General features: G+C 43.5%; 1 protein-coding gene and 1 non-coding gene across 2 annotated transcripts; both read left to right on the forward strand.

Annotated features, from left to right (window-relative positions):
• Positions 1 to 834: 834 nt before the first annotated feature.
• TRNAC-GCA (transfer RNA cysteine (anticodon GCA)) lies at positions 835 to 906 on the forward strand. Its single transcript has one exon. It is a non-coding gene; the product is annotated as a tRNA-Cys (tRNA).
• A 4,668-nt stretch (positions 907 to 5,574) lies between these two features.
• Positions 5,575 to 24,710, forward strand: LOC133368021 (parathyroid hormone/parathyroid hormone-related peptide receptor-like). Its single transcript, XM_061592104.1, has 14 exons — positions 5,575 to 5,630; positions 7,156 to 7,303; positions 14,227 to 14,332; positions 15,459 to 15,569; positions 16,619 to 16,743; positions 17,825 to 17,919; positions 18,745 to 18,934; positions 19,348 to 19,501; positions 20,157 to 20,217; positions 20,999 to 21,065; positions 22,980 to 23,074; positions 23,444 to 23,585; positions 23,671 to 23,712; positions 24,339 to 24,710. The coding sequence occupies exons 1-14, from the start codon at positions 5,575 to 5,577 to the stop codon at positions 24,702 to 24,704; spliced, it is 1,758 nt and encodes a 585-aa protein (XP_061448088.1). The 3' UTR covers positions 24,705 to 24,710.

The following is a 24,710-nucleotide window of genomic DNA, read 5'->3' on the forward strand; positions in this document are numbered from 1 at the left end:
TAGCTAGGCCTTAAGCACATTTCTCTACTCAGTGTTTTTGTTTTAAGTGGGTTTTCTGACCGCTGCTGGGGTGGGTGGGTGACAGCTATTCTAAATAAATCTGAAGGCAAAGGTTGTTGTTCATTCTAAGGGATTCAAAGGAAGCCCAGTAATAGGCAGCTGCCTAGAAGGCTGTTTATTGCTCTTATTCCCGCTGCGGGGGATGGCTATAGTTCCTAAATAGTGATGGTATTCTGCACATGCTTTGGGGCACTCTTCTTTGTTGTGTGTGTATTTTCTTACAATACTGGCACGGGGAAGAAAATGGCATTTTAATATTCTATATCTTGTCCTAGATCTGTGACTTATCCTACTTTTTGTGCCTATTTAACTCAAACAAAAATAAAGCTACGTTATACATATAGTTTAAAATGAGTGTCTTCCGTTTTCATACTCCACCACCACCACAAAAGGGAAAAAAAGTGTGTGTGTGTGGAAGACTCAAGATGATTTTAGTGTCATCTGTGGAAACGCTCTACTAATATCAACAGCGGCTGCTTCGTTGCTTGCTCGGAATATAAACTGGATTGCCTAAACCTGTTTTTCTTACTTTCGTTAACCAACCCAGTACTTAAATCTGATTATCCGTTGCTCTGCTAGCAGTTCTTTTGTTTACTTGATCAGTTAGTTTATCCTTCCAATTAGTTCTTTCTGCTGAAAGATCCTCCGCCCTCCGAAACCTTTTGTTTGTTTTTGCACCCTGCCACAGGAAACATTACCAATGAAATCGTAGAATGCTGGGATTGTGTTTCTACAGCCGTAAAAGATACTTTGCTAGAACTGAAGACCAATACAGGAGGTATAGCTCAGTGGTAGAGCATTTGACTGCAGATCAAGAGGTCCCTGGTTCAAATCCGGGTGCCTCCTCAAGAGTAAATTTTTTCGCCCCGTTACTACGCTTAAAGAAGATCTGATTTAATTAAATATTTCGCAAAAAGGGATTTAAGCTTTTAGCAAACAATACTAATCCTGTTATGTTGCTTTAAGAGTTTTTCCACCCTCACCATAGTTTAGTATTTGTCTCGTGTAGATGGCAAGAAGATATACTGTATTACATAATTTACATGGTGCATATATATCTTTAATTTAAAATTGTAGTTCCGATCAGTTATATTTACATACTGCGATGAATGCAACCGAGGGGAGGTAGGGGGAATTTGTTAACCTTTGTACTTTCTCAGGTATTGCCAGTAAATTCTGGCTAACAACCTTAAAATATGTGGGGTTTTTGCAAAACGTGAATAATTAGAGGGCTCGGGGGAATTTTATTTCGTAACGGAGATTTAATTGATCAGTTTGGATGCATCACAAAAGCTTATCATACGCAACAACAGCAATATAAATTAACGTTCTGGTTGAAGAAATCAGTAGACCCAAAACCTTCCAGCCCTATTAACAGCTGGAGACTACCCGTGAAAAAAGCCGCCTTCCCATTCAAAGACTGTCATATTATGGAGGACTTTAAGAATGCATTCTTGCAGACTCCCAGAAGGGGGTGGTAGTTCAATCCAGACGGGAAGGAAGAAAAACCTGGAAGAAAGTAAACGAAATGACAGGAGGATATATTAGAAGCGGACCGAGGGGCAAACTACATGTGACGCGGAAGAGATGCCCGATTTAGATTTATATACCGCCCTTCCTCCCAAAGGAGCCAACTAGAAACGATAAAACAAAAACATCTTTAAAAGAATTCCAATACAGATACAGTAGACTGAGATAAATATCTCTTAATGGGTTTGTTGGAAGAGGAAGGTGGGGGGGGGAACGACAGAGATTGCACCTGTCTAATATTTAAGGGGTCGGAATTCCGAAGAGTAGGCGCTACAACACTAAAGGCCTGATTCCTACATTGTGTTGAAAAGGACAGATGGTATCTGCAGGAAGCCCTCAGCCACACAGCGCAGTGATCGACTGGGTATATAAGGGGGGAGACGATCTTTCACGTATGTGGGTCCCAAGCAGGAGTGTAGTCGTCCAGGATCTCAGAGGGTCTTAGATCCCTTACTTTTTTGGGACCAGGGTCCCAGCAAGATCCCTACATCTCCAGCATCCTGTGAGCCAATCAGCATGAAAGACGAGTGTGTTAGCCACTGGGAAGAATCTTTTAACATGTTCCATTGTCCTTTCCTGCTGATTGGAGACAACCAGAGTGAAAGGAGGTAAGTCAGCCACAGAGAAGTCTCTTTTGAGTAGCTAACACTCCTCTTTCATGCTTATTGGCTCCTAGGGACGTCTATTTTGTGGGAGAAGGCACGCACAAGGATCTAATTCTCAACCACACAGCAAAAAAGGGGAAAGGGGCATAGCGGTAACTAACATGAAGGAGCCCTGAACTTCTGAATTTGCCATTATACTTCTGGTCCCAAGCTGTAATTAATAATATAAATGAATACAAGAAATGCACCTGGTTTGCAGGGCTTTGTGACTGCAACTCTAGAGACTTTGCTCAGATCCAAACCATGATGGAATGTATGAGGTTCAACTCCAACTTGGTGGGTTGAGGCTGCATGGGGTTAAAAAGGGTAGCTAGGGAGGAGACCTCTTTGTTGCTAGGCTATACCTGTCCTTTGATCCTTGCCGTCTCTCCCCCTCCTGCTAGACTGATATGCAAAGGATGTTGATCCCAGTTCCTTCCCACCTTCCCAGTTCTTTCCCTCTCTCTCTCTCTCTCTCTCTCTCTCTCTCTCTCTCTCTCTCTCGAGAGGGGAGCAGACATCTTTCCTTTGTCTCTCCTTCTCAACCAGCATGAGAGCTGCACTGGGACCAGTGCAGACTGCTCCAACATAGCTAGTTAGCTAGATATAGGACTGTTTCCTATCAAGCATGTACTTCCAGAATAAAGTAGTTCTTTCTTATTTTAAAGCTTAAAGTCTCTGTCTGACTAATTTGCAGGGGAGGTAGAATCTTAGTAAAGATTCAGACACACGTAAGCTTGCTCAATACTCTCCATTCCGCTACGCTACTCAATAGAAATTCCGACAAACCATACGTTTAAAGTACAAGCAAACACACACACAACTAAGGGCCAAACTATGATAAATGGGTCGGTGTATTTCTTGTATTCATTTATGTTATTAATTACAGCTTGGGACCAGAAGTGTAGTGGCAAATTCAGAAGTGCAGGGGTCCCTTCATGTTAGTCACAGCCATGCCCCCTTCCCCTTTTTTGCTGTGGGGTTGAGAATTAGATCCTTGTGATATATGTGTTAGTGTATTTCTTGTATTCATTTATGTTATTCATTACATAACAATCGCAACCATGCTGTGCAGGAAAAGGGGTGGAGGTTACCCCTTTTATCCTGATCCGTGGTTACAGTTAAAATTCTCTCCCCACCCCGCAAGCTGCTATTTGCTCCAAAAGAGAGCATTTAATTGGTGCCAATGGTGCTATGTGGTAAAAGCATGCTATTATTTATTAATTTAACTTTTTATTCCCCACTTTTCTTTATAAAATCAACTCACAGCAGGTTACCAAAAAAAGTCCATAAAATGCATAAAACACAGTAAAAACAGTCCACATTACTAAAATCAGTTTTATACAAAAAACAGACTGGTGTTTTATTGTGGGCGTATTCTCTAACATGTTCTTGACACAATTCTAGTACATTAGTGGTGGATTTATTCTGCTTTAGTTTGTTCTGTGTTGCTGTCCTCACATTATTGCTGTCCAGAGGCATTTTGGTGCAACAAAACTGGATAAAAATAAAACAGAACATTGGTGCTATAAAAAGTTATGGGATTTCAGCAGGAAGTTAGGGGATATGCCCCGACTGGAAATGAGGCAGTGTGACTGTCCCAAAACCTCTCCAGACATAAACATCATTGAAAATTAAATTGCTTGTGATTGACTGCCCCGATAGCATCATTAGAATGTGTAGTTTAAAAGACACATGTTCTCTGGTCGCCATGAGTCGGAATCAACTTGAAGGCAGTCCATTTCCATTTTTTCCTTCTGATTGAAGGATTCCTCCAGAGAATCTGTTTAGTCAACATCCATCCAATTTGCATCCATCCTGATTTGTTCCACAAAGCTTACTTGTAGTTAGACTATATCCGGTTGGTCGTCATTGAGCATTTGTTCTGATTTGTTCATGAGGTGGTTATATGACAATGAACATTTGTCCTGCATTCATCCTGAGACGCCTGCAGGGAGTTTACATGTTTTCCCATTAATCAGCAAACTGGAACCTGCCCTGAGGAGGGTGATAAAGATGGAGTGGGGACCAGAGACCAAGTTCTATGATGCAAGATTGAAGAAGAGGGGTATGTTTGCCCTGAATAAATGCTGATTATGAGACAATATGACAGCCATTTAAAAAGGATGATGGAGTAAAGTTGTTTCTGTTGCTGCAGGGGCAGGACTCAAACTACTGATTCACATTACAAGAAAAGGATTGAGATTAAATATTGGGAAGAACTTCCTGATGGTACAAGCTGTCTGACAATGGAAGAGACTGCCTTGGAAGGTGATGGATTCTCCTTTACTAGAGGATTTTAAGCAGAGACTGGATGTAGGGTTCAGTTAGATGACCTTGAAAACCCCTTCCACATTGATGATTCTGTGATTCTTAAGTCCAGATTGGGGAACAGGATTCTAATTCAAGCGGGTGGAACCTAATAATGATGTCTCTGCAGAGGGGAAAATCCTCCATTTGAAGGAAGCGATGCTCCATTTGGAAAGCTTTCTCCAAATGGAAAGGCTGAGACCCATCAGCTGCACTAGGGAGTTCTCAACAGGGAACTCCCTAGTGCAGCTGATCCAAGCAAGGCTCCCTGATTGGCACTTTCAGCTGCTTGGCACTGACAGAAAGCCCTGCTTGGGAGCTCACTTTAAGCTCCCACTTGTTCCTTTGCAGCTACATCCATACCTGTCCTACCTCTGACATCACATATGACAGCAGGTATGGGGGAGGTGCATGTTGTTTGTGGGAAATGGCCTCGCAGGCCAAACTGGGATTCGTGCCTGGCCTAATAAGGCCCGCAGCCTGGAATTTCCCCAATGCTGTTCTAAGTAAATTCCATTGTGTTCAACTTCAGTGGGGCTTTTCTCTCAAATAAGCATGCACAGGACTGCAGCCCAAAGCTAGTATGTACCAAGCCAATGTCTCATAAAGTTGAACTCAGATGCCGAACCAGTTACTCATGAATCTAGACAGGTTATGTGGCTCTTGACAAAAAAACCCACACTTATACAAACCGATGCATGTTTACTTGGTAAGTTCCACTGAATTTAGTGGGACTTGGGTGCTTCCAGATGGGTGTTGATTGGGGGAGTAAAGCGGCTCATCCATGCAAGTTTTCCACAGTATCCACTGTCAGCATAAAAAATCCCACCTATTCCTTCCCTCCGTTAATCCAGATTCACACTTTCTGCAAAACAAAACAAAACCAAACCAATGTTAAACAAACCTGTTGCCAGTGACCCCTTTGTGATATTAAGCCCCCCATCTTTAAACTTGTCTATAGGGCGTAAGACATCATATACATACCTGTTTGGGAGTAAGACCCATGGAACATTATGGGATATGAGTAAACATGGATAGGACTGTTCCGATGAAACGGGCCTACACAATTGTTCGCAACCCAGAGATGTATGTCAGGACCCCATGCAAGACCATCAGAAACACCCCATGCCACAGGACAGAACATACAAGGTGCCCAAAGCAGAGAACGTTGGTGTACTGGTTGCCCAAAGAGGATATTGGCATCTGAAACTAGAAGCAGACAGTAGCAGATTTGCAACCTTCAATTTGCTGTTGAGTCACTGGCGTTTTATACCAGGGTATCTTCTGTCATTTTTTTAGCTCAAGAAATCTTCCAGTACCCATTAAGTATTAGAAAGGGATATGGAGGGGTAGCCAAAATTGCGCCCTCCAGAGGTTGCTGGACTGCAACTCCCATCATCCCTGACCACAGGCCATGCTGGTTAGGGTTGATGGGAGCTAGAGTTCAACAACCTCAGGAGGGTGCCATGTTGGCTACCCCTGGGTTATAGGGTGTAGACATTAGTACTGATGGATAATATACAAGGCTTGTTTTGGCTGTGTCTCCCCAGTTCTTGAACTCCATTCCCAGGGAGTCTTGACTTATGCTCAGCTTGATTTCTTTTCAACACTTGACAAAGGCTGTTTTATTTGCCCAGGACTTTTAGCTTAGTTTGAATGCTGTTTTAAATACTGGAACACAGTAAAGTTCTGATATGCGCTTGAATCCTTCCTGCAAAATACTGGCAGTCTGGAGGCACCCTATTCTGAAGGGTTATCCACTGCCTTTATTTGTGAATCAACTAATGTGCCTGTGATCTCCTGGTAGGAAAAGAGTTAGAGGACATGGACTGAGGTGGAACTAAGAACCGGAGGTCAGAGCTTCAACCCCAGGTTCCAGGTTGATTAGCTCTATGCTACAGATGGAAAAATATTTTTCAAATTCCCATAGGCTGGCATCTGGTCTTTAAGAGGCTAGGCAACCTGACCCTTAGAATGTTCTAATCCTGGTCAAGATAGCAGGCATGACTGTGGGTTTCTTCTAACTGTGATGATATGTTCTTTGTAAACACCTAGAGCCTGTTCTGTATTAGGGACGTTTTACATTTAGAATATTACCACTGGAGCTTGACTGTGCAATTAAATTCTTGTGTGTGTGTGTGTGTGTTATTGGGAAGTTTGGAAGTAAAAAAAAAGAAGATTGGAAAGAGGGAGAAACACTTGCCAGGTAATTTTGCAAAGAAATTGAGAATACTGGAGAAACATTTCGCACCTAGAAGTGAGCTAACAAAACTCTGTCGTTGAGCTCTGGAGGGGAACAGGGAGAGGCAGGAGAAGTCACAAATCCTCGCTGAACAAGCAGAGCACAGAGACAAAAAGGACCGAACGCTCAGGATGCTATGCTGAACATCATTAAGCGTCAATCTCAGGAACCATCTAAAGCTCAATGAATGCTGGTGTCTGACGTTGGTGAGTTTTTCTGGTGATTTCTCTTGGCTGTTTTTAAACCCAAGCTCTCACAGGAAACTGGTGAGAAAGCTTAGTTTGGGAATGAAGAGATGAGCTTAGATGTACCAGCTCCCACAACATACACATCTTCAGTTTGGATGTATGAGCTCTGATTTGTTCATAGGAGAAAGATTCAACGAAGCAGAATCAAAACCTCCTTCTGCTTTGGATGTGGCACCAATGTTCTGAAAGTCATGGAGGAATCAGTCCGTGTCTGGAGCTTTGTGGCAGTTGCTCTCTGTTTCTCCTTTCTGAATTTGGTCTGCGCTTTGGTAAGTTCATTCCCATTTGCCTTCTTTGATCCCCAGTTTGTACTCATTGTGCTACTTGGGGAAGGGGCCATAGCTCAGTGGCAGAGCATCTGCCTTGCATGCAGAAGGTCCCAGATCTAATCCCTGGCATCTACAGGTAGGGATGAGAGAGGCTCCCAGCCTGAAATCCTGGAGAGCTGCTGCTAGTCAGTGTGGACACTATTGAGCTAGATGGACCAATGGTCTGACTCAGCAGAAAGCAGGTTCCTCTTCTCATGACCTTATTGCAAACATTTGGCACAATTATTAGGAACATTTACTGCACCAACCCTCTGAAATGGACTCGTGTACATATATCCTCTTCCACAAGTCCTATTTATTTCAGTGTGGGTTATGTGCAAGATATGCTCCCCTACTCTTTCAAAAGTTATGTTCAGTGGAACCTTACAGGTGTTCCCAGTGAATTGTGTCGATTGTCTTATCCTAGCAGTGGTGTTGTCAGAGCAGGACTTTGGGGCAGAAGTCCAGGGCCCTCTCAGAAGAAGCCGGAAGCCTCAGGAGGGGAGAGTGTTCTTGCACTCAGGTCCTGCTTGCGGGGTTCCCCCAGGCACCTGGTTGGCCACTGTGAGAACAGGATGCTGGACTAGATGGGCCACTGGCCTGATCCAGCAGGCTCTTCTTATGTTCTTAAGGAGCAGGAGGGTCCCCAAACAGCACAGGACTAGCTCATCACGTTTTGTAGTAAGTGAAGTAATGGCTGTTTAAAGAGGGACCCCAGTAAGACCATGAAACACAGAATCTCAAATTATCCAGTGGGTACAGCTGCATCCTAGGGTGATAGTGGGATGCTTGAATCTGATTACTGGGCAGTGGGTGAATAGGATAAATAAGAATGCCCCTTCTCTGACTGTGTTCAAGAGTCCTGATCAAGAGTTTCTCCTTTCCTTCCTCTAAAGCATCTGTGTGGGCCCAGCCAGTGATTGTGTCCTGGTTTCAGGGATGGGGAAAAAAATTGATTCACTTTGCAGTTAATTTCTACAGAATTTGAACTTTCTGAAATGGTACATGAACTGAGTGAGCAGGATAGCCATCCTTTGAAGTCTCTGATTTTTGCAATGCAGTTCCCCAGCCAAGTAATGTGTACAGAAATGCATATATTAGGGTAAATTGTGTATAAATATGTATATGTGAAAATTACTTAGAAAATACACTATATTAGGGGAAATTGCTTTGCAAAAATGTGTATATTTGGCAAAATTGCATCAATATGTATACATTTCACACTAAAATGCTGATGAATTTTCATGAGGACTTTTTAAAAAATGCAAATTGATGTGGATATGGGGAGAACATAAGACTGGAAAAATGAGAAACGGAGAGAAATCGAAATTGCCCATCCTTACCTGGTCCGGAAATGTTTTAGAAAACACAATCAAGTTTCTTGTCATTAAGCCTCCTGGTCATTTGGCAACACTTCCAGTTAGATAACAGAGTGGATCACACATTTTGGGGAGGGTCAGTTCTGATGCGTCATATTCCTCTGTGGAAATGATTATGGAATTGTCCCTGCTGCAGAACGTACGTGGGAAACTCTCCAGTCAGATATAGTCATCTGTATAAAAAGGGGGATTGATCAATCTGTGACGAGAAGCTAGATCTAATGCAATATCCTGCTCACTCATGAAATAGGCATGGAGACCTTTCAGTCTGACCTACTGTTTTCTGTCAGCAGTCTTTTTTGGGAGTAGGAGCACTAATGCACATGTGGAGCTCCCCTATTCTGGAATAGCTTCCCCATTAATTTCAAGTGAGGATGCAGCAGAGCACATCCATTTATTTACACAGTTCTTGAAAGGAATATGGGGCATTTGGCATGTACAGCAGGAGCACTGGATCAGGGTATATATGTATGATGTTCTTCCACTTCTATTGAAAAGAATATTACATTACAATAAGCCCTCATCTTGCAATGGAGGAGAAAACTTTAAAAAGCATAACTTCTGAACCTAGCTTTTGCGGTGGTGGTATCACCAAAAAACATGGTTCTAAAAAGCTAATTTGATATCAAGTCTCACCATGCATGTCTCGCATTGTCCTCAAAGTCTAATACATGCACATCTCACAATGCAAAAGAGAACAGGGATCCTGCATTTTTAATAGTCTTGTAGATGAGTGAATTTTAGCAGTTGTACCTAGTCATGGTATAGCTTGCACAACTTTTAAAGGTGCAAGACCCCTGTCCTCTTTTTAATCTGGCCACTCTAACCGTGCACATTTGGTCATGCCCAAATCTACTATAGGGGTTGCATTTGACCTGTGGCAATATGTGATTAAATGACCACTGAAAGTTCCAAACACAGTTTACTCCTGTTTTCCCTGTGGTGCTCAAAAGAGGCAGTTCTGAACTGTGGTGACTTCTGTCCCCCACAGACTCAGGCTGTGTACACTGTATACCCTACATTTAAAGCACAGAGCTTCCTTCAAAGAATCCTGGGAACTGCAGTTTATCTGTCACAGTTTCCAGAACCCTTAACAAACTGTAGTTCCCAGGATTCTTTGGGGGATGTCTTGTATTAAATGCATTGTGTGTACACAGCATCAGACAGATTGTCATGGGCCCCATGGAGAACTCCTGACAAAATGGGCAGCAGGAGGAGGAGGAGGACTGGGAACCTGGGGAGGGCCCTAGTGGGATGCAGAGGGAGGGGGCTGAAACTAGGGAAGACTTCAGTAGTCTGGCCAGCAATTACTCACTCCTGCTGCCACCTCCCACCACAACTCCAGAGTCCATAAGTCCTCCCAAGCTGCCCCCAGCTCTGCTTCCAGACAGGGAGGAACAGGTGATGAGACCGGAGGAGGGGACTGGGAAGGACTGGCCAATGATGCACTGGCAGTTGCACAGGCATGAACAGACTGAGGTCGCTCCTCCGCCTGTGTGATGGAGTGCTTGCCCAGTCCCAATCTGAAAGCTAGTTCCCGCACAACTAGTAAGCCCACCCTGCCCCTATTTAAATGGCCCCAGGGGGCATGTCAGGTTGCTATGATGACACCTTTGCTTGAGTAGACATGCCTAGTAATTTCTTATGGTGTTGCAGAGACCTGTGTTATCTGTAAGCTGATCCAGGCACTGCTCTAGTGTTAAATTTTGCATGAAACATGATGGAGAAAAGCATGCCAGTGATTCTGAGTCTGATTCCAATGGGGTGGCCAGGACAATGAATAAGTTAAAGAGGTCTTTTGGTGTGGCAAAGTGTCCCATACCATACATTTAAAACACATTTAATACACGTTTAAAGCACATGGCTTCCCCCAAAGAATCTTGGGAACTGTAGTTTGTGAAGGGTGCTGGGAATTGTAGCTCTGTAAGGGGTAAACTACAGTCCCCAGGATCCTTTGGGGGAGGGGAAACGTGTTTAAATGTGCTTTAAACTGCATGTATGGTGTGAACGCGAATTTTGATTAGGACTAGGGAGTATGAGGTTCAAGACCATGCTCAGTCCTACTTATCCCAAATACATGAAAGGAAGTGGGAGGGAACAGTGGTGCAGTTGGGCCTCAGACTTAATGGTCTTATGGGGAGCCCCCTCTTTAGATGACATTTCGAAATGTATTAAGCCAGCCTTGCTGTGTTTTGCAAGCCCTCCTAAACAATCTGCTGAGTGGGGCCCTGGACGTCTGCCCCAAAGTCTTGCCCTGATGGCACCACTGGGGAAAGAGGTATCATCAGGAGGCTGGATTCTCTGGCAGACTTGAATGCAAAGCAAGCATTGTTTGGTGACCTCAGATCCCCATTCATTGCATGTTTCTGGGTGGCAGAGCTGTTGCTTGCTAACTTTAGCGTGGTGCTGTCAAAAAGCTGAATGAGACAAGGGATGTCTTGTTCTTCAGTGGGTAGGCTGTAGTGTGTGGCCCTGCAGTCCACGGCAGAGGAAGGGAATGACTGTTTGTTAACGGGGTGACAGGTGTAGCAAGATGGTGAAGGAATCCTGAAGGTCTGCATTAGAAATATTCCAGAAAATGAAAGGGAATCTCTTCCAACTCTGAACCAATGGGGGGCACTTTAATGTGCCTCCTTTCAGCCCAGAATTATACCTGCACAGTTTTTAGGTTTAAAAATTCTATAGCGCTACATCACAAATGCTCACAGGCATTGTGGCTCACAGCAATTTGAATGCCTGCCCCCCAAATAACAAAGCCAAACTCTTAAGATTATAAATCCCAAAAGAATAAGATACCATATGCTCATCCTCCACAGTTCCAGTTCAAGCTCAACCTTTAGAATCGAGCCCAGACAGGAAACTTCCACAGTATTCTTGAAAGGTACTCTAGCTCAGACTTTGCAGAGACTTCAAAGGGAAAGAATGCCAGAACTGCCCACCTGCCTTTGCTGAAGGACAGCATTCCCTGACCTGGTGCCCAGCTGTGCTGACTGGGGCTGATGGGACTTGCAGTCCAAAATAAAGGAGGGGTGCAAGGTTTGGGAAGGCTGCTGTTGGAAATTTGTACATGGATGGAATGAACAAGAGGATACTTTCTGTGTATTACCGAATTCTGGTGGAGCAGAGAAATGGAGGGAAATCCGTGGATTGGAGCAAAGGGAGAGAGAGAGAGAGAGAGAGAATGCTCATGAATGTTTTATTAGAAGGATGATTTCATATAAATGAGAGCTGAAAGAGAAAGGAGAGGCTTTAAAGGCGGAAGCCATTTTATATCCTTTTTTCCATCAACCTTTTATATTCTGTGGCAGCATGACATTTTGATCAATTTCAAGTTGTTAAGAAGACCCTGCCTTTTATTTTGTGATACAGATTTTGATCACTTCAGATTTGAAAAGCCTAGTTTATATTCAATTACGTTTTTAATTTTTTTTAAAAAATCACTTTGATTCTAAACGTTTGGCTGTATTGCTCTGATTGCATCTCCTCTTTAGCACCTGGGGCTTCGACAGGATGTTGCTTGCCATCTTTCCCAGGCAGCTGCAACAGCTATGGAAATTTCATTATTGATAAGGCCTTTATCAGCTTTCTCAAAATGTCCTGCGCAGATGAGCAATTTAATTGTGGCTGCCAGCATTTCGGCCTGCTTTCTTTGTCTCTTGCGATCACCTTTTATCTCGCACAGCTCCTCCATTTCCTGATAATTTTGCAAAGGAAATGAGCCAGTCATTGGCAAATATGAAGCCCGTAGACACTGTTTTAGTGCATATGATGTCACCAAAGAACTATGGACCATACCTGGACCATCCATTAAGGGTTTGCCATTAAGGGTCCATGTCCGAGTTGTTATTGCATCTCAATTTTGTCTCAGTTTGCTTGGCTGTTTCTCCAAACATGTTTCTGTTTTTTTTTCTTTTTGATGAAATATTTATGATCTCCAGTTACAATCCATACTATGAATGCAAAAAGTACAGATACTGAGCTGGTTTGTTTTGCATCCCGTGTTAAAAGCAAACTATGGTTTAGCACAAACACACAAGAGTACTTGCTCCTGGAGAGTTTGGGGTCTCGGTGGGGGCATCTTGGACCCCTTACTTTTTTGGAGCAGGGTCCCAGCAGGGTCCCTATATCTCCAGCATCCTATGAGCCAATCAGTATGAAAGGGAGTGTGTCGGCCTCAGAAGAGTCATCTAATATACTTCCTAGTCCTTTCCTGCTGATTAGAACCAATCAGAGTAAAAGGAGATGAGTCAGCCACTGAGAAGACTCCTTTCAGTAGCTAACACTCTCCTCTTTCATGCTTATTGGCTCCTAGGGATGTCTGTTGTTGTGGGAGAAGACATTAACAAGGATCTCATTCTCAATCCAGCAACAAAAAAAGGGGATGTGGTTGTGACTATCGTGAAGGGATCATTTGCTCCCCCTCTGCTCCTGTTGCTGCTGCACTGCTGTGTGCCAAGTCATGGCTTGGCTTTGCATGCCATCCAAACCTAGACTCATGGTTTGTCTAATTTCAGACAAATCATAAGCTGTAATCAAGGCTTATTGTTGGTTTTAAAGCTCATGGTTTGTTTGGAGCAAGGCAAACCATGAGTCTGGGTTCAGAAGTAATGCTAAGCCAAACCATGGCATAGATCACAACAGTACAGCAGGAGGAGGACAAGGGGAGTAGAACAGTGGCTGCAATCTCTCTGGAAACCCTTATGCTTGTGGGATCATACTAAGTCATGGTTTGGCTTAGCATTACGTGCAAACCAGTGCACTGTACAGCATCCAGTATCAATGTACAAATATTCATTTATGTTATTTGCTTCATTTATATACTGCCTTTCTATCAGTGCACTCAAGGATGTTCACAGTTCAAAGGAATGCCTTGCCATTTAATAAACAAAATATGTAAGGGAAATGGGTCAGGGAAAGAAGAGGAAAATGTGCAGATACCATGACCACTGTGTGATACAGTTCTGGGAAGGGAAAGAGCCAAACAGCTTGAAGTGCACTAAGCAAACAAACACAGCTATCCTTTGAAATTCATTCTCCAACTTTTGTGATGCAGTTCTCCATCCAAAAGATGTGCACAAAAATGCATACATATTAGTGAAAATAATGTTCAAAACTATATTGTATTATGAGAAACTGCTTGCAGAAATGTATATATTAGACCCAAAAGGCATATTTTAGGGGAAATCTGCACAAAAAATGCATATGGATTTTTGTATGGATTTTTAACAAGAAAAAAAAACACAAATTGATGAGGAAATGGAGTGAACTGAACTTAAGAGCTGTAAGAATTAGAAATTAAGAGAAACAAAACTGACAAGTTGGTCCATTCCTAGACCCAGCCAAGCTAATGGAAGATGCTTTACTATCCCACCTCTCCCACTGATGATACCTGGTGGAATGGCTACTGATGTTCTGGAGGGGAGGAGCTAAATGGCTGTTGGTCCCAGATGAGCCAATGGAGCGGGCCTTACTGTCTCACCTTTCCCTTTCTCATTTGTTTGGCAGGTGGACCCTGATGATGTTCTAACCAAAGAAGAACAGATTTATTTGCTGAATGAAGCTAAAGAAAAATGTCACAAGGAGATAAGCACACAGAAGGAAAGACTCCAAGGTATCTCCTTTATGTGCATTTTTCCTGGTTTGGGCCAAAATTAAAAATGTAAAATGCAGCCACTTTGTTGAAGCTAAGCAGATCTGGATTGAAGACTGCCTGGGAACCTCATGTTCATTCCCTTGTGTTCCATCATGGGAGGAAGGTGGGGTAGAAATACAGTACAATAAATAAATTAATTAAAGGCTGTTGGAAGCTCAAAATACCTCTCAGCTAGGGAGATTACCTGTTGCGTCTTTAAGTAGGCCACCGAATGCTTTGTTTCCTTCCAATCAGCCTTCTATAGGCAGTAGTGTAGTGGCAAATTCAGAAGTGCAGGGTCCGTTCATGTTTGTCACAGCCATGCCCCCTTTCTTGCTGCTGGGTTAATGAGATCCTTGTTAATGCCTTCTCCCACAACAACAGACATGCAGGAGCCAGTAAACATGAAAAGGGAGTGTTAGCTACTGAGAAGAGTCTTCTAAGTGGCTGACTAACCTCTTTGCACTCTGATTGGATCCAATCAGCAGGAAAGGACAAGGAAGCATGTTAGAAGACTCTTGTCAGTGTCTAACATTTGGGGCTTTTCAGTTTAGAAAAAAGGCAGCTAAGAGGTGACATGATATAAATGTATAACATTATGCATAGGCATGAAGAATGTGGATAGAGATTTTTTTTCTCATAACACTAGAACTCATGGACATCCAATTAATCTAAATGTTGGAGGATTCAGGACAGACAAAAGAAAGTAGTTCTTCATGCCGTGCACAGTTAAACTAAGGAATTCATTCCTACAGGAGGCAGTGATGGCCACCAACTTGGATGGCTTTAAAATATCAAATAAATTTATGGAAGATAATGCTATCAATGGCTACTATGCTCTGCCTCCACAGTCGGAGGCAGTATACTTCAGAATACCAGTTTCTGGAAACCGCAGGAAGGCAGATTGTTCTTATACACAGGTCCTTCTTGTGGGCATCTGGTTGGCCACTGTGAGAACAGGATACTGGACTAGATGGGCCACTAGACTGATCCAGCAAGCTCTTATGTTCCTTAACCTAAAGATATCCATTTCCTGCCCGACCCTCCAAGCTGCCTGTCCCTTCCGTGCTATCATGTCATGTGAAACCTGTCATTTCTTTGTTAGATGGCAACTGTTTGCCTGAGTGGGATGGGATTATTTGCTGGCCTGAAAGCCTCCCAAATGAAAAGGTGGCAGTCCTGTGTCCGGACTATGTCTATGACTTCAACCATAATGGTACGTATGCTTTGTCAGCCTCTTCATACTTAAGCTGTTTAGAGCCAGTGTGGTGTAGTGGTTAGGGTGTTGGACTAGGACCTTGGGAGACCAGGGTTCAAATTTTCCACTCAGCCATGAAGCTCACTGGGTGGCCTTGGGCCAGTCACTGCCTCTTAGCCTAACCTACCTCACGGGGTTGTTGTGGGGATTAAACGAGGACTGGGAGAACCATGTACACCACTTTGTGATCTCCTCGGAGAAAAAGATGGGATATAAATGCAATAAATAAATAAATAAATAAATTTTAGGGCCGAACTAGATCTTAAATGGGTCTTTGCTATTTAACATGCTACTGTTGTCATTTTTTGAAAATGCAAACAGGATCAACCTGGGCGGCAGGGGAGTGTCTCATTATTGGGATTGCAGGAAGCATGGGGGAGGGGTAGATTTAATACTTTTCGTCCCTTCCTGAGGAAAATCCCTCCTTAGAGGTGTTATTTGCATTTGGAGAAAATCCTCAGTGGTGCCAATGGAGAATTCCGCTCCCGCCCCCTAGCAAATACCATCTGGAGCCCAGCATATCCTTGCTGCGGATAATAATCAGCCCACCCTCGCTGATAATGCTATTTGCATGATTAAAAGCCTCCTGCACATTAACAATTATTTGACCTCGCACATCAGGTATAGTTTGGCCCCTAGTGGCTAGCTCCATTGCAAGAACCATCAAGCAATAAAACCAATTAAAGTGGTTTTAAGAGATGGTGCTTTAGAGTAAGGTGGAGGTTGGTCTTGTCTGCTGGAGAAGTCAAGGTGGCAGTTTCTAAAAAGGCAGATAACTTGCAAGGAAGCCATGACTTGGAAGCCTTACATTCCACACTTGCTCATAAGCATTCTTTTTTTTTTAATGTATTTAGAAACTTCTTAATTAAAAAACAACTGCCAAAGCTGTTCACATCATCTGGGGCCTCTGGCCTTTTAAAAATATGCTAGTGTGGAGCCTTGCTGGCATCTTCCCCTTCGTTCGCCAGCTCTTTCTTATTGAATGCTCTTCCTGTCCTTTCTTGTAGGTCATGCCTACAGGCACTGTGATGTTTACGGGAACTGGCAATTGGTGTCCAACACGAACAAGACTTGGGCCAATTACACAGAATGTGCCATATTCTTTGCCCTGGAACAACAGAATCAAGAAAAGGTGAACAGGGAAAGGAAAATGTGGGTGCAGAGAGGCTTGTGGAATCGGCTATTATGGGGTGGATCCGGGCAATTAACCTATTTTTCTAAGGGACAGTGATGGGGATGGAGATGTAGGATCTATTATAAGTTCTCATTTTAAAAAGGATTGCTAATTAAGCAGGGGCAGTGAACTTGTGGCCCCCCAGTTGTTGTTGGATAGCAACTCCCATTATCCCTGACCAATGGACCATGGCTATGCTGGATGGGGATGATGGAAGTTGAAATTTAGCATCTGGAGGGCCACAGGTTCCTCATCCCTTCCATAAAGGTTGATAACGAAAAAGCATCTTGAAAGCAAATCATAGAAGAAATTGCTGAAGGAACTGAGAATGTTTTGCTTGGAAAAAAAGGACAAAGAGAAGATACACAGATAGTTTCCAGATATTTTAAAAGAGCTGCAAAAAAAAGGGGGGCTGCTCATTCCATTTGCTCTTATATTTGTTTATAACGTTCCAAATATGTAATTCTCTGCTGCAAGCGGAGAAGTGACACATATATGCTTTAAAATATTGATTGACAAAACAAATCAGTGTAGCTGGCCATAATTAAAGTCAATGTGACAAAACAAATATAGGAAAAATATATAGAGAGAAAGTGGTCCAACAGCTATTTGGTTCTTAAGCCACATAGGGTTTTAAAGGTTAAGACTAGCACTTTGAATTGAGCTCAGAAACTTACTGGGAGGCAGTGGAGTCATTTCAGATCAGGCAAAAAGATTATCTCTTTGCCTAGCCCCTGTTCGCAATCTAACCACAGAGTTCTGGACAAGCTGCAGTTTCTGAACTGTCTTTAGCAGCTGCAGCCTCCAGTACACAAGGCCCATTTGCCACTGCTTGAAGTGCAATTCATCAATGGCCTAATTGTACCGAGCTTAATTAAGTGGTAGAATTGCTTTCTTTGGAAGTTCACAAAATAAAATTGCACAGCTGGAAGATATACTGTTTCAGAAAAGGGAAGGGGTCCTTGATCTGTCATAATCAGTTATTATGATGATGGCCCTGAGGAGTGTTTCTGTGCTGGGATTTCTCTTCTCCACCTAGGAAGTGTTTGACCGCCTGCACATCATCTACACAGTTGGCTACTCCATCTCCCTCGCCTCCCTTGTGGTTGCCATGTGTATCCTTTGCTACTTCAAGTAAGGAGGAGAGATCTTATTGCTTCCTTGCTCCATCGCCCCCAACTCTGACTATAATCTTATTCATATATTCATAGAATCATAGAATAGTAGAATTGGAAGGGACCTATAAGGCCATCGAGTCCAACCCCCTGGTGCCTAGCAGCAGGATTTAATGTCAGAAAGGAGATGCACTGGGGCTCACAATTTGCCCAGAAGTAATTTTTTAAACCTTGAAAACCAGCTGCCTATTCCTAGATTCATTGGGGGCTGGTTGTGGTATGAAAATACACTCTACACATGCTTAGAGGAATGTTAGTTATGGCTTCCTGTACGTTATAGACCTCAGTAAGTGAAACTGAAAGAAGATTCTGGGGGGCTGGATCTTTAAGGGCTTTAGCTCAAATTAAACCTTCAGAAAAATACAGAGAGAAACTATCAATTTGAATTAGAGGTTTGTTTGGAGCTTTTTGGTAGACTTTGCTTACAGGAGTGCATATAAGGATGAGATGGTTTCGACCTCACAAGGCACCTTTCCAGCAGAAGGTGGGATCATGTAATAAGGATCAGTGCTATTGTCACATCCCTTTTCTCCTGTCTGTGTGGTTTAGTGGTTAGAGTTTCATATAAAGGCTGAGGAGACCCAGGTTCAAACCCCACTCAGCCATCTATAATTGCTGGGTGATCTTGGGCCAGTCACACTCTCTCTCAGCCTAATCTACCCCAGAGGGTTGCTGCAGGGTTAAAATGAAGGGGGAAACTATGTATGGCATCTTGAAGGGCAGGTGGGATAAAAAATGTAATAAATAAAAAAATAAAATCCTGTCCTTGTCATGTGTGTTTAAGGCGACTTCACTGCACTCGGAATTACATCCACCTCCATCTTTTTGCCTCCTTCATCTGCCGAGCGGTGAGCATCTTTGTAAAGGATATAGTACTGTATTCTACCTCACGACTTGAGGGGCTGCAAAAAGCACAGGGTGATGATGGGGACACTGAAGATTTGAGCCTTGCTTTGGGATCCAGGACCCAGCTAGTAAGTCCAAGTGTGGAGGGTGTATTCCCCACTTCCCAATGCCTATTGGGTAGAGTGATGTGTGCCTTGGCTTCAAATCTCTCTGGAAATTTAGGGAACAATAATAATGATTTCAGAACAGCCAGGCTCAAGATGGTTTCCTAATCAGTTATAAAAGCAGCATTTTAAATAAATCAGCATTCCAATTTTGAAATAAGGGGGGGGGAAGGGAATGGAGATTGGTGATGTTTGGGATGTGAATGCATTTCAGTTGCCTGTTGCTGCTCTTGACCTCCAACTAGCTAGCAGAAAGAATAATAACCAATGTTCGCAAAAGATTCAGCTGTGCTGGCTGAGGCCAATGGGAGCTGTTGTCCAAAATCTGGTCCTGATTTCACTAAAAAGCCCATTGTTTGGTCCTTCATTTTTTTCAGGCAGGCTGCAAGGTAGCTGTGACCATCTTCCTCTATTTCCTGGCTACCAACCACTATTGGATCTTGGTAGAAGGTCTCTACCTCCATAGCCTGATCTTCATGGCTTTCCTCTCAAACAAAAGCTGCTTGTGGGCCCTTACACTCATCGGGTGGGGTAAGCACAGTCCACTCCACTCTGTTGCTTCCTGCTTTGGCAATAATCTTACACACGGAACCTCAAACAGGACTACGAGCATAAGGAGAAGGCCACTTTGTGGAGACACTGAGGGATGGGAGCCCACCCCTGTGTTGTGTTTGAAAGGCCTTTTCCATCTCACTACCATAGCAACCCTCATATCCTATCCTTGGCTATGCTTCTGTCCCCTGCCTGCCTCATGTAGCAGAGAATGAGGTAAAATGGCCAGATGGAAAAGAGGACATTGTGCGGAAGTGGGAATTTTGTTTTTGTTTGCCACCCTGGGCTCCTACTGGGAGGAAGGGCGGGATATAAATCTAATAAGTAATAAACAATTTCAGCAGGTGTATGACAAGTTAGGACAAGGGGCACAATACAACACAAAGTCAGGGTATACCAGGGATAGCCAACATGAGGACCTTCTAATGTGACTGAACTCCAACTCCCATTAGCACCAGGCAGCATGGCCAGTTGCCAGGGATGATGGGAGTTGTAGTCCAACATCTGAAGGGCACCATGTTGGCTGTTTCTGGTGTATACTATTGGCCTAACATTTTCTCCCACTATCCATTTAAGATTTCACTGGACACCCAGATATCTTTCTGCTTGCTTTTGCTTTTCTTTTTCCTTTGAGGGGTACCTGCCGTCTTCGTGTCGATCTGGGCCAGCGTAAGAGCATCGTTGGCTGATACACAGTATGTACTTTCTACTTCTCTTAAACACTATTTTGGGAGATTCAGAACGATCCTGCAAATTGGCACGATGAGTTAGTGAGGAGGGGGGAAATGAATTGCTTAGCCATTACCTTCTCAGGACAGATTTTTAGCTTTTTTCCTCTTGTAATCCATGTTATGTATGGATGTAATATAGGCAGCTGGTGTTTTTCTGGGTTAAAGAATATACTCTCCCCACCCACCCCTGTATTTGCTCCATTTTTAATCCAAGCCCTAGTAAAACCTGTCCTAAAAAGTCTTAAGTTCTGAAACACCCCCCAAAAATTGTATTAACACAAACCGCATGTCCAACTCAGGTACTCTAGACTAGAGCATTTAATCAAGGCTGTTGGTCTTGTATGAGAGTTGGCGTGGGGTAGTGGCTAAGAGATGCTATGAACTGGGACCTCTCTGGTTTGAATCTTGCCTTGGCCATGGGTTCTTTAGGTGGCATTTGGTAAGGCACTCTCTTTCGTCCTCAGCTATCAATCTGAAGTATTGGGATAGGAATACTTGACCTATCTTGCAGGGTTATTATAAGGATCCCAAGATGTATCAGTTTAAAGTGTGACATAAGTGATTATAATTATTAAGGCTGGAACAAGTAAAATGTCCACGTTGAGCAATTCCTATTACCTTCAGTAGCCTAAGCTATGTGCTGTGCCACGTTAACAAAGGACTTTAAAAGGAGCCTCAAAGGTATCAGGTGCGGGACACCATATGGATATAGCCTTTTTGGTTGACTGCAGCCTCTCTATACCAGGTGCTGGGACCTCAGTGCTGGAAACATGAAGTGGATCTACCAAGTCCCCATCTTAGCAGCAATTGTGGTAAGAAGGGCACAAGTGTATGGTCTGGACGCACATGAGACCACCACCTTGCTGAAGCTAAACAGGTCTGGTCAGTGGCAGGTTGGGAGACACTTGGTAACCACCTGTTTGCTGCCATGGGTTAGGCAGGATATGAATGCAAGAAAATAACTTTAAATTGAGGTAGAGAGGGCTGGGAAGGCAGTAAAAGTGTAACCTGGGTTAGTTGCTGATCCACTTTGTAACTGCTCAAAATGAATTAAAAATAAAAGATAGTATCTTCTCCCATATAAATCCCTCCCCTTGAGTTTTAAGATCAGCCCACATGGCCTTGCTAAGGGTACCACTTTTTGTGGATGCAAGTTTAGCATCCATTAGACGCAGAGCCTTTTCAGTAGTTGCCCGTGTTATAGAATGCCCTCTCCAGGAAAATAACTTAGTCCCAACTCTTTTCCAAGCAGCAGTGCAGTTGCAAATTCAGAAGTGTAGGGTCCCTTCATGATAGTCACGCCATGCCCCCTTCTAAGATTATACAATAAAATGAGCTCTCAGTCTCTTACTTTTTTTTAGAGATCTATTGTGCAATGAATGCAGGATGAGCGTATGCTTTTTTGAGATTCAGAAAGAAGACAATGATAAGTTTCCAGAAGATTCTTCTCAGTGGCTAACACATTTCCCTCTCATGCTGATTGGCTTGTAGGACACTGGGGACATAGGGACCCTGCTGTGACTTTACTGCCAAAAATGTTAGGGGTCTATGCCCCCCGCCTCATGACCTTAGACTATACATGCTTCCAAGGCAGAAAGCTTTCTCGTTCTGCTAGGATTCTGTTAAACCATGCTCTCAATAGCTGAGGCAGGCGGTCAGGGGCTGAGAACTGAGTTTCAGTTCTGCTGTCGTTTTGTTTGGGTTGACTATTACCGATTTTATTTTTGTTTTGATTTCCGATAACTGCTTATCATAGAAACGAGGTAGATACTTCTCTAATGCCGGTGTGGGGAACTTTTGGCCCTCCAGGTTAAACTGAGAGAAACTAAAATGGACAGATTCACCCACCCCTCTACACTAGCCTTTACTGAGTGTAATTCTGTGCATGTCTGCTTGGAAGCAAGGCCCCATCTGCACTATACATGTAAAGCAGTATCATACCACTGTAAACAGTCATGGCTTTTCCCAAAGCATATTGGGAAGTGTAGCTTGTTAATTGTGCCAAGAATTGTTAGGAGACCCCTATTCCCCTCACAGAGCTACAATTCTCAGAGTGGTTTAACAATCAATTCCTCCTCCCAGGGAACTCTGAGAACTATAGTTCTGTGACGGTAACAAGGGTCCCCTGGCAACTTTAGCACCTTAACAAACTACAGTTCACAGGATTCTTTGGGGGAATCCATGACTGTTTAAAGTGGTATGATGCTGCTATAAATGTATAGCAAGAGGGGGCCAAGTCTCATTAGGTTCTATGGGACTTTCTCCCCCAGGTATGTGTAATGGGATTGCAGCCTTAAATACCAGGCCAGTGATTTGCTATTTTGGTCAAAGATCTAAAGCACAATTGTCTGATAGCATTTTATCAACAGTTCAAAATATACCTCAACAGCTGCAATGCGTGTGAAGTGACAGGCTTCACACCATATGGAGCCTAAGCTTCCATGCATGTGTGTAGATACAGGAGTAGTAGAAATAAGAAGCATCCACTCCCAGTTCAGACAGTTAACTTCTACGGCAGGGTTGGGTACCTGTGGCCTTCCAGGTGTTGCTGAAATACACCTCCCATCATCCCTGGCCATTGCCCATGCTTCCTATGGCTAATGGGAGTTGTAGTTCAGTAGCATTTGAAGGGCCAAAGGCTCCCAAAACCTGCTCTCATGGAACAATGGCATTTCGCTGTCATGGAGAATGCAACTTGACATGCTTTCTTTTTTTATTGCTGACAGGTGAACTTTTTCCTCTTCCTCAACATCGTGAGAGTCCTTGCATCAAAACTGTGGGAGACAAATGCAGGGAAATTGGATCCCCGCCAGCAGTACAGGTATATGGCTTGGACAAGCTGCAGTAGACCTTCCAGTTGTAGCACAAGAATAATTTCTCTTCATGGAAATGCCCCCCTTTAATAATCTGATAATTTCTCATTGCCTAGAATACTGTTTCCATCCTACTAGATTTATGTTCTACTGTGTTTCCCCCATCTTGTTAACGTAGAAGCCAGTTTCTGGTTATAAGATCATACCTTGTGTTGCTTTTACAGTGACGATCTGTTATGTGCTGTCCAAATCCTCTTCAAGCTTCTGCCTTTTTAAGTTCTCCACCTATCATTGCCTCCCTTACTCCCCATTACTGATCCATTAGCTCTCCTAGACAACCTAAAAATGGCACTGTACAGGAAGCCTTTTCCTTCCAGGAAGCTGCTGAAATCCACCCTTGTCTTGATGCCCCTCTTTGGTGTTCATTACGTGGTGTTCATGGCCATGCCTTACACAGCTGTCTCCAGTGTCCTCTGGCAAATACAGATGCACTATGAGATGCTCTTCAACTCTTTACAGGTGGGTGTTTGTGGTGAGTGAAGTCTTGTGTTTGAGCCACTCAGTCACAACTATGTTCATCTATGGTTGTTTTTTTTCCGGACAGGGTTTCTTTGTGGCTTTCATTTACTGCTTTTGCAACGGCGAGGTATGAAAGATTTCCTGAGATTATGTGCATACATGAATATGTAATTTGGCTCTTCTGTGCAAAGGGTGCACATGTTCTGCTCTGCACTTGTCCATGCACAAGGGTCAATCTCATTCCCCTGCCTGGTATTTCTTTGGCCTAGAGAATATGGTTTTATTCCATTTCCAAAGTGAAAAGTATTTCCCTGCAGCCATACCCTTTGACATGGTATCCTCTCCTCCTGCTCCATTAAGTTTATGGGGCATTGGTTGAAATTACTCAATGGTAAGCAGCACTCTTGAATTGTCAGATGCAGTCTGGACCTTCCCAATGGCAGGAGTCCTCTATCCCCAATACATTCTTCAGCTCCAATCTTTATTTCTTAGAAACAGCTCAGGGCCAGGGGTAGCATCCCACCCTAATACTCTCACCCTGGATAGAATTTGCAAGTAACTTTTTAGATTGAATAAAGATAGGGAGAGCACATTAGAGAACAGCAAAGGGGAGGAAGACATTGGGCACGAGCAGGGATGGACAGTGATCACGCTGTTATTCTGCTACTATCAGCTAGCTGCTGAGCACTGAGAATAGGTATGTAGGTGATGGTGTTAAGTTGCATTCCCTTGCTAGCCTGTCTCTATCCCCAGGTGCAAGCAGAAATTAAAAAAGATCGTTTCCGAAGAAACCTGGTACTGGACATAAAGCAGAAGACCCGAGTCACCAGCACAGGCGGAAGCTGCTACTATGGCGGCCATGCCACCAACAGCGTCAGTCTGAGTATGGCCAGCTGGGGGGTGGCCTCTGCAGCGGCTGTTGCCATGCCTCTTGGTGCCAAAATCTGGCTGCTGCATCTTGCCCCCAGTGCCACTGCAGCAGAATACACCCCTGCTTCCTCCACTTTGGATAATTCTCCAAGTCAGGAGATGGTACAGAAGGCCCTTGGGGGAAACATCAATGGAGATTTGGAGGGAAACCACTCCAGCTTGAAAAAAGAGCTAGAGACCATGCTATAAAAGGCG

The sequence above is a fragment of the Rhineura floridana genome, chromosome 11, assembly GCF_030035675.1.
Source record: "Rhineura floridana isolate rRhiFlo1 chromosome 11, rRhiFlo1.hap2, whole genome shotgun sequence".
Classification (NCBI taxonomy): domain Eukaryota; kingdom Metazoa; phylum Chordata; class Lepidosauria; order Squamata; family Rhineuridae; genus Rhineura; species Rhineura floridana.

What these genes read in the sequence shown, in the direction of transcription:
- LOC133368021 (XM_061592104.1), top strand. Translation starts at nt 5,575, where the DNA reads ATGGATAGGACTGTTCCGATGAAACGGGCCTACACAATTGTTCGCAAC. An exon ending in TGGGATCCAGGACCCAGCTA is followed by an intron (nt 18,935 to 19,347) that starts GTAAGTCCAAGT and finishes CATTTTTTTCAG; the next exon opens with GCAGGCTGCAAGGTAGCTGT. An exon ending in TGCTCTTCAACTCTTTACAG is followed by an intron (nt 23,586 to 23,670) that starts GTGGGTGTTTGT and finishes TTTTCCGGACAG; the next exon opens with GGTTTCTTTGTGGCTTTCAT.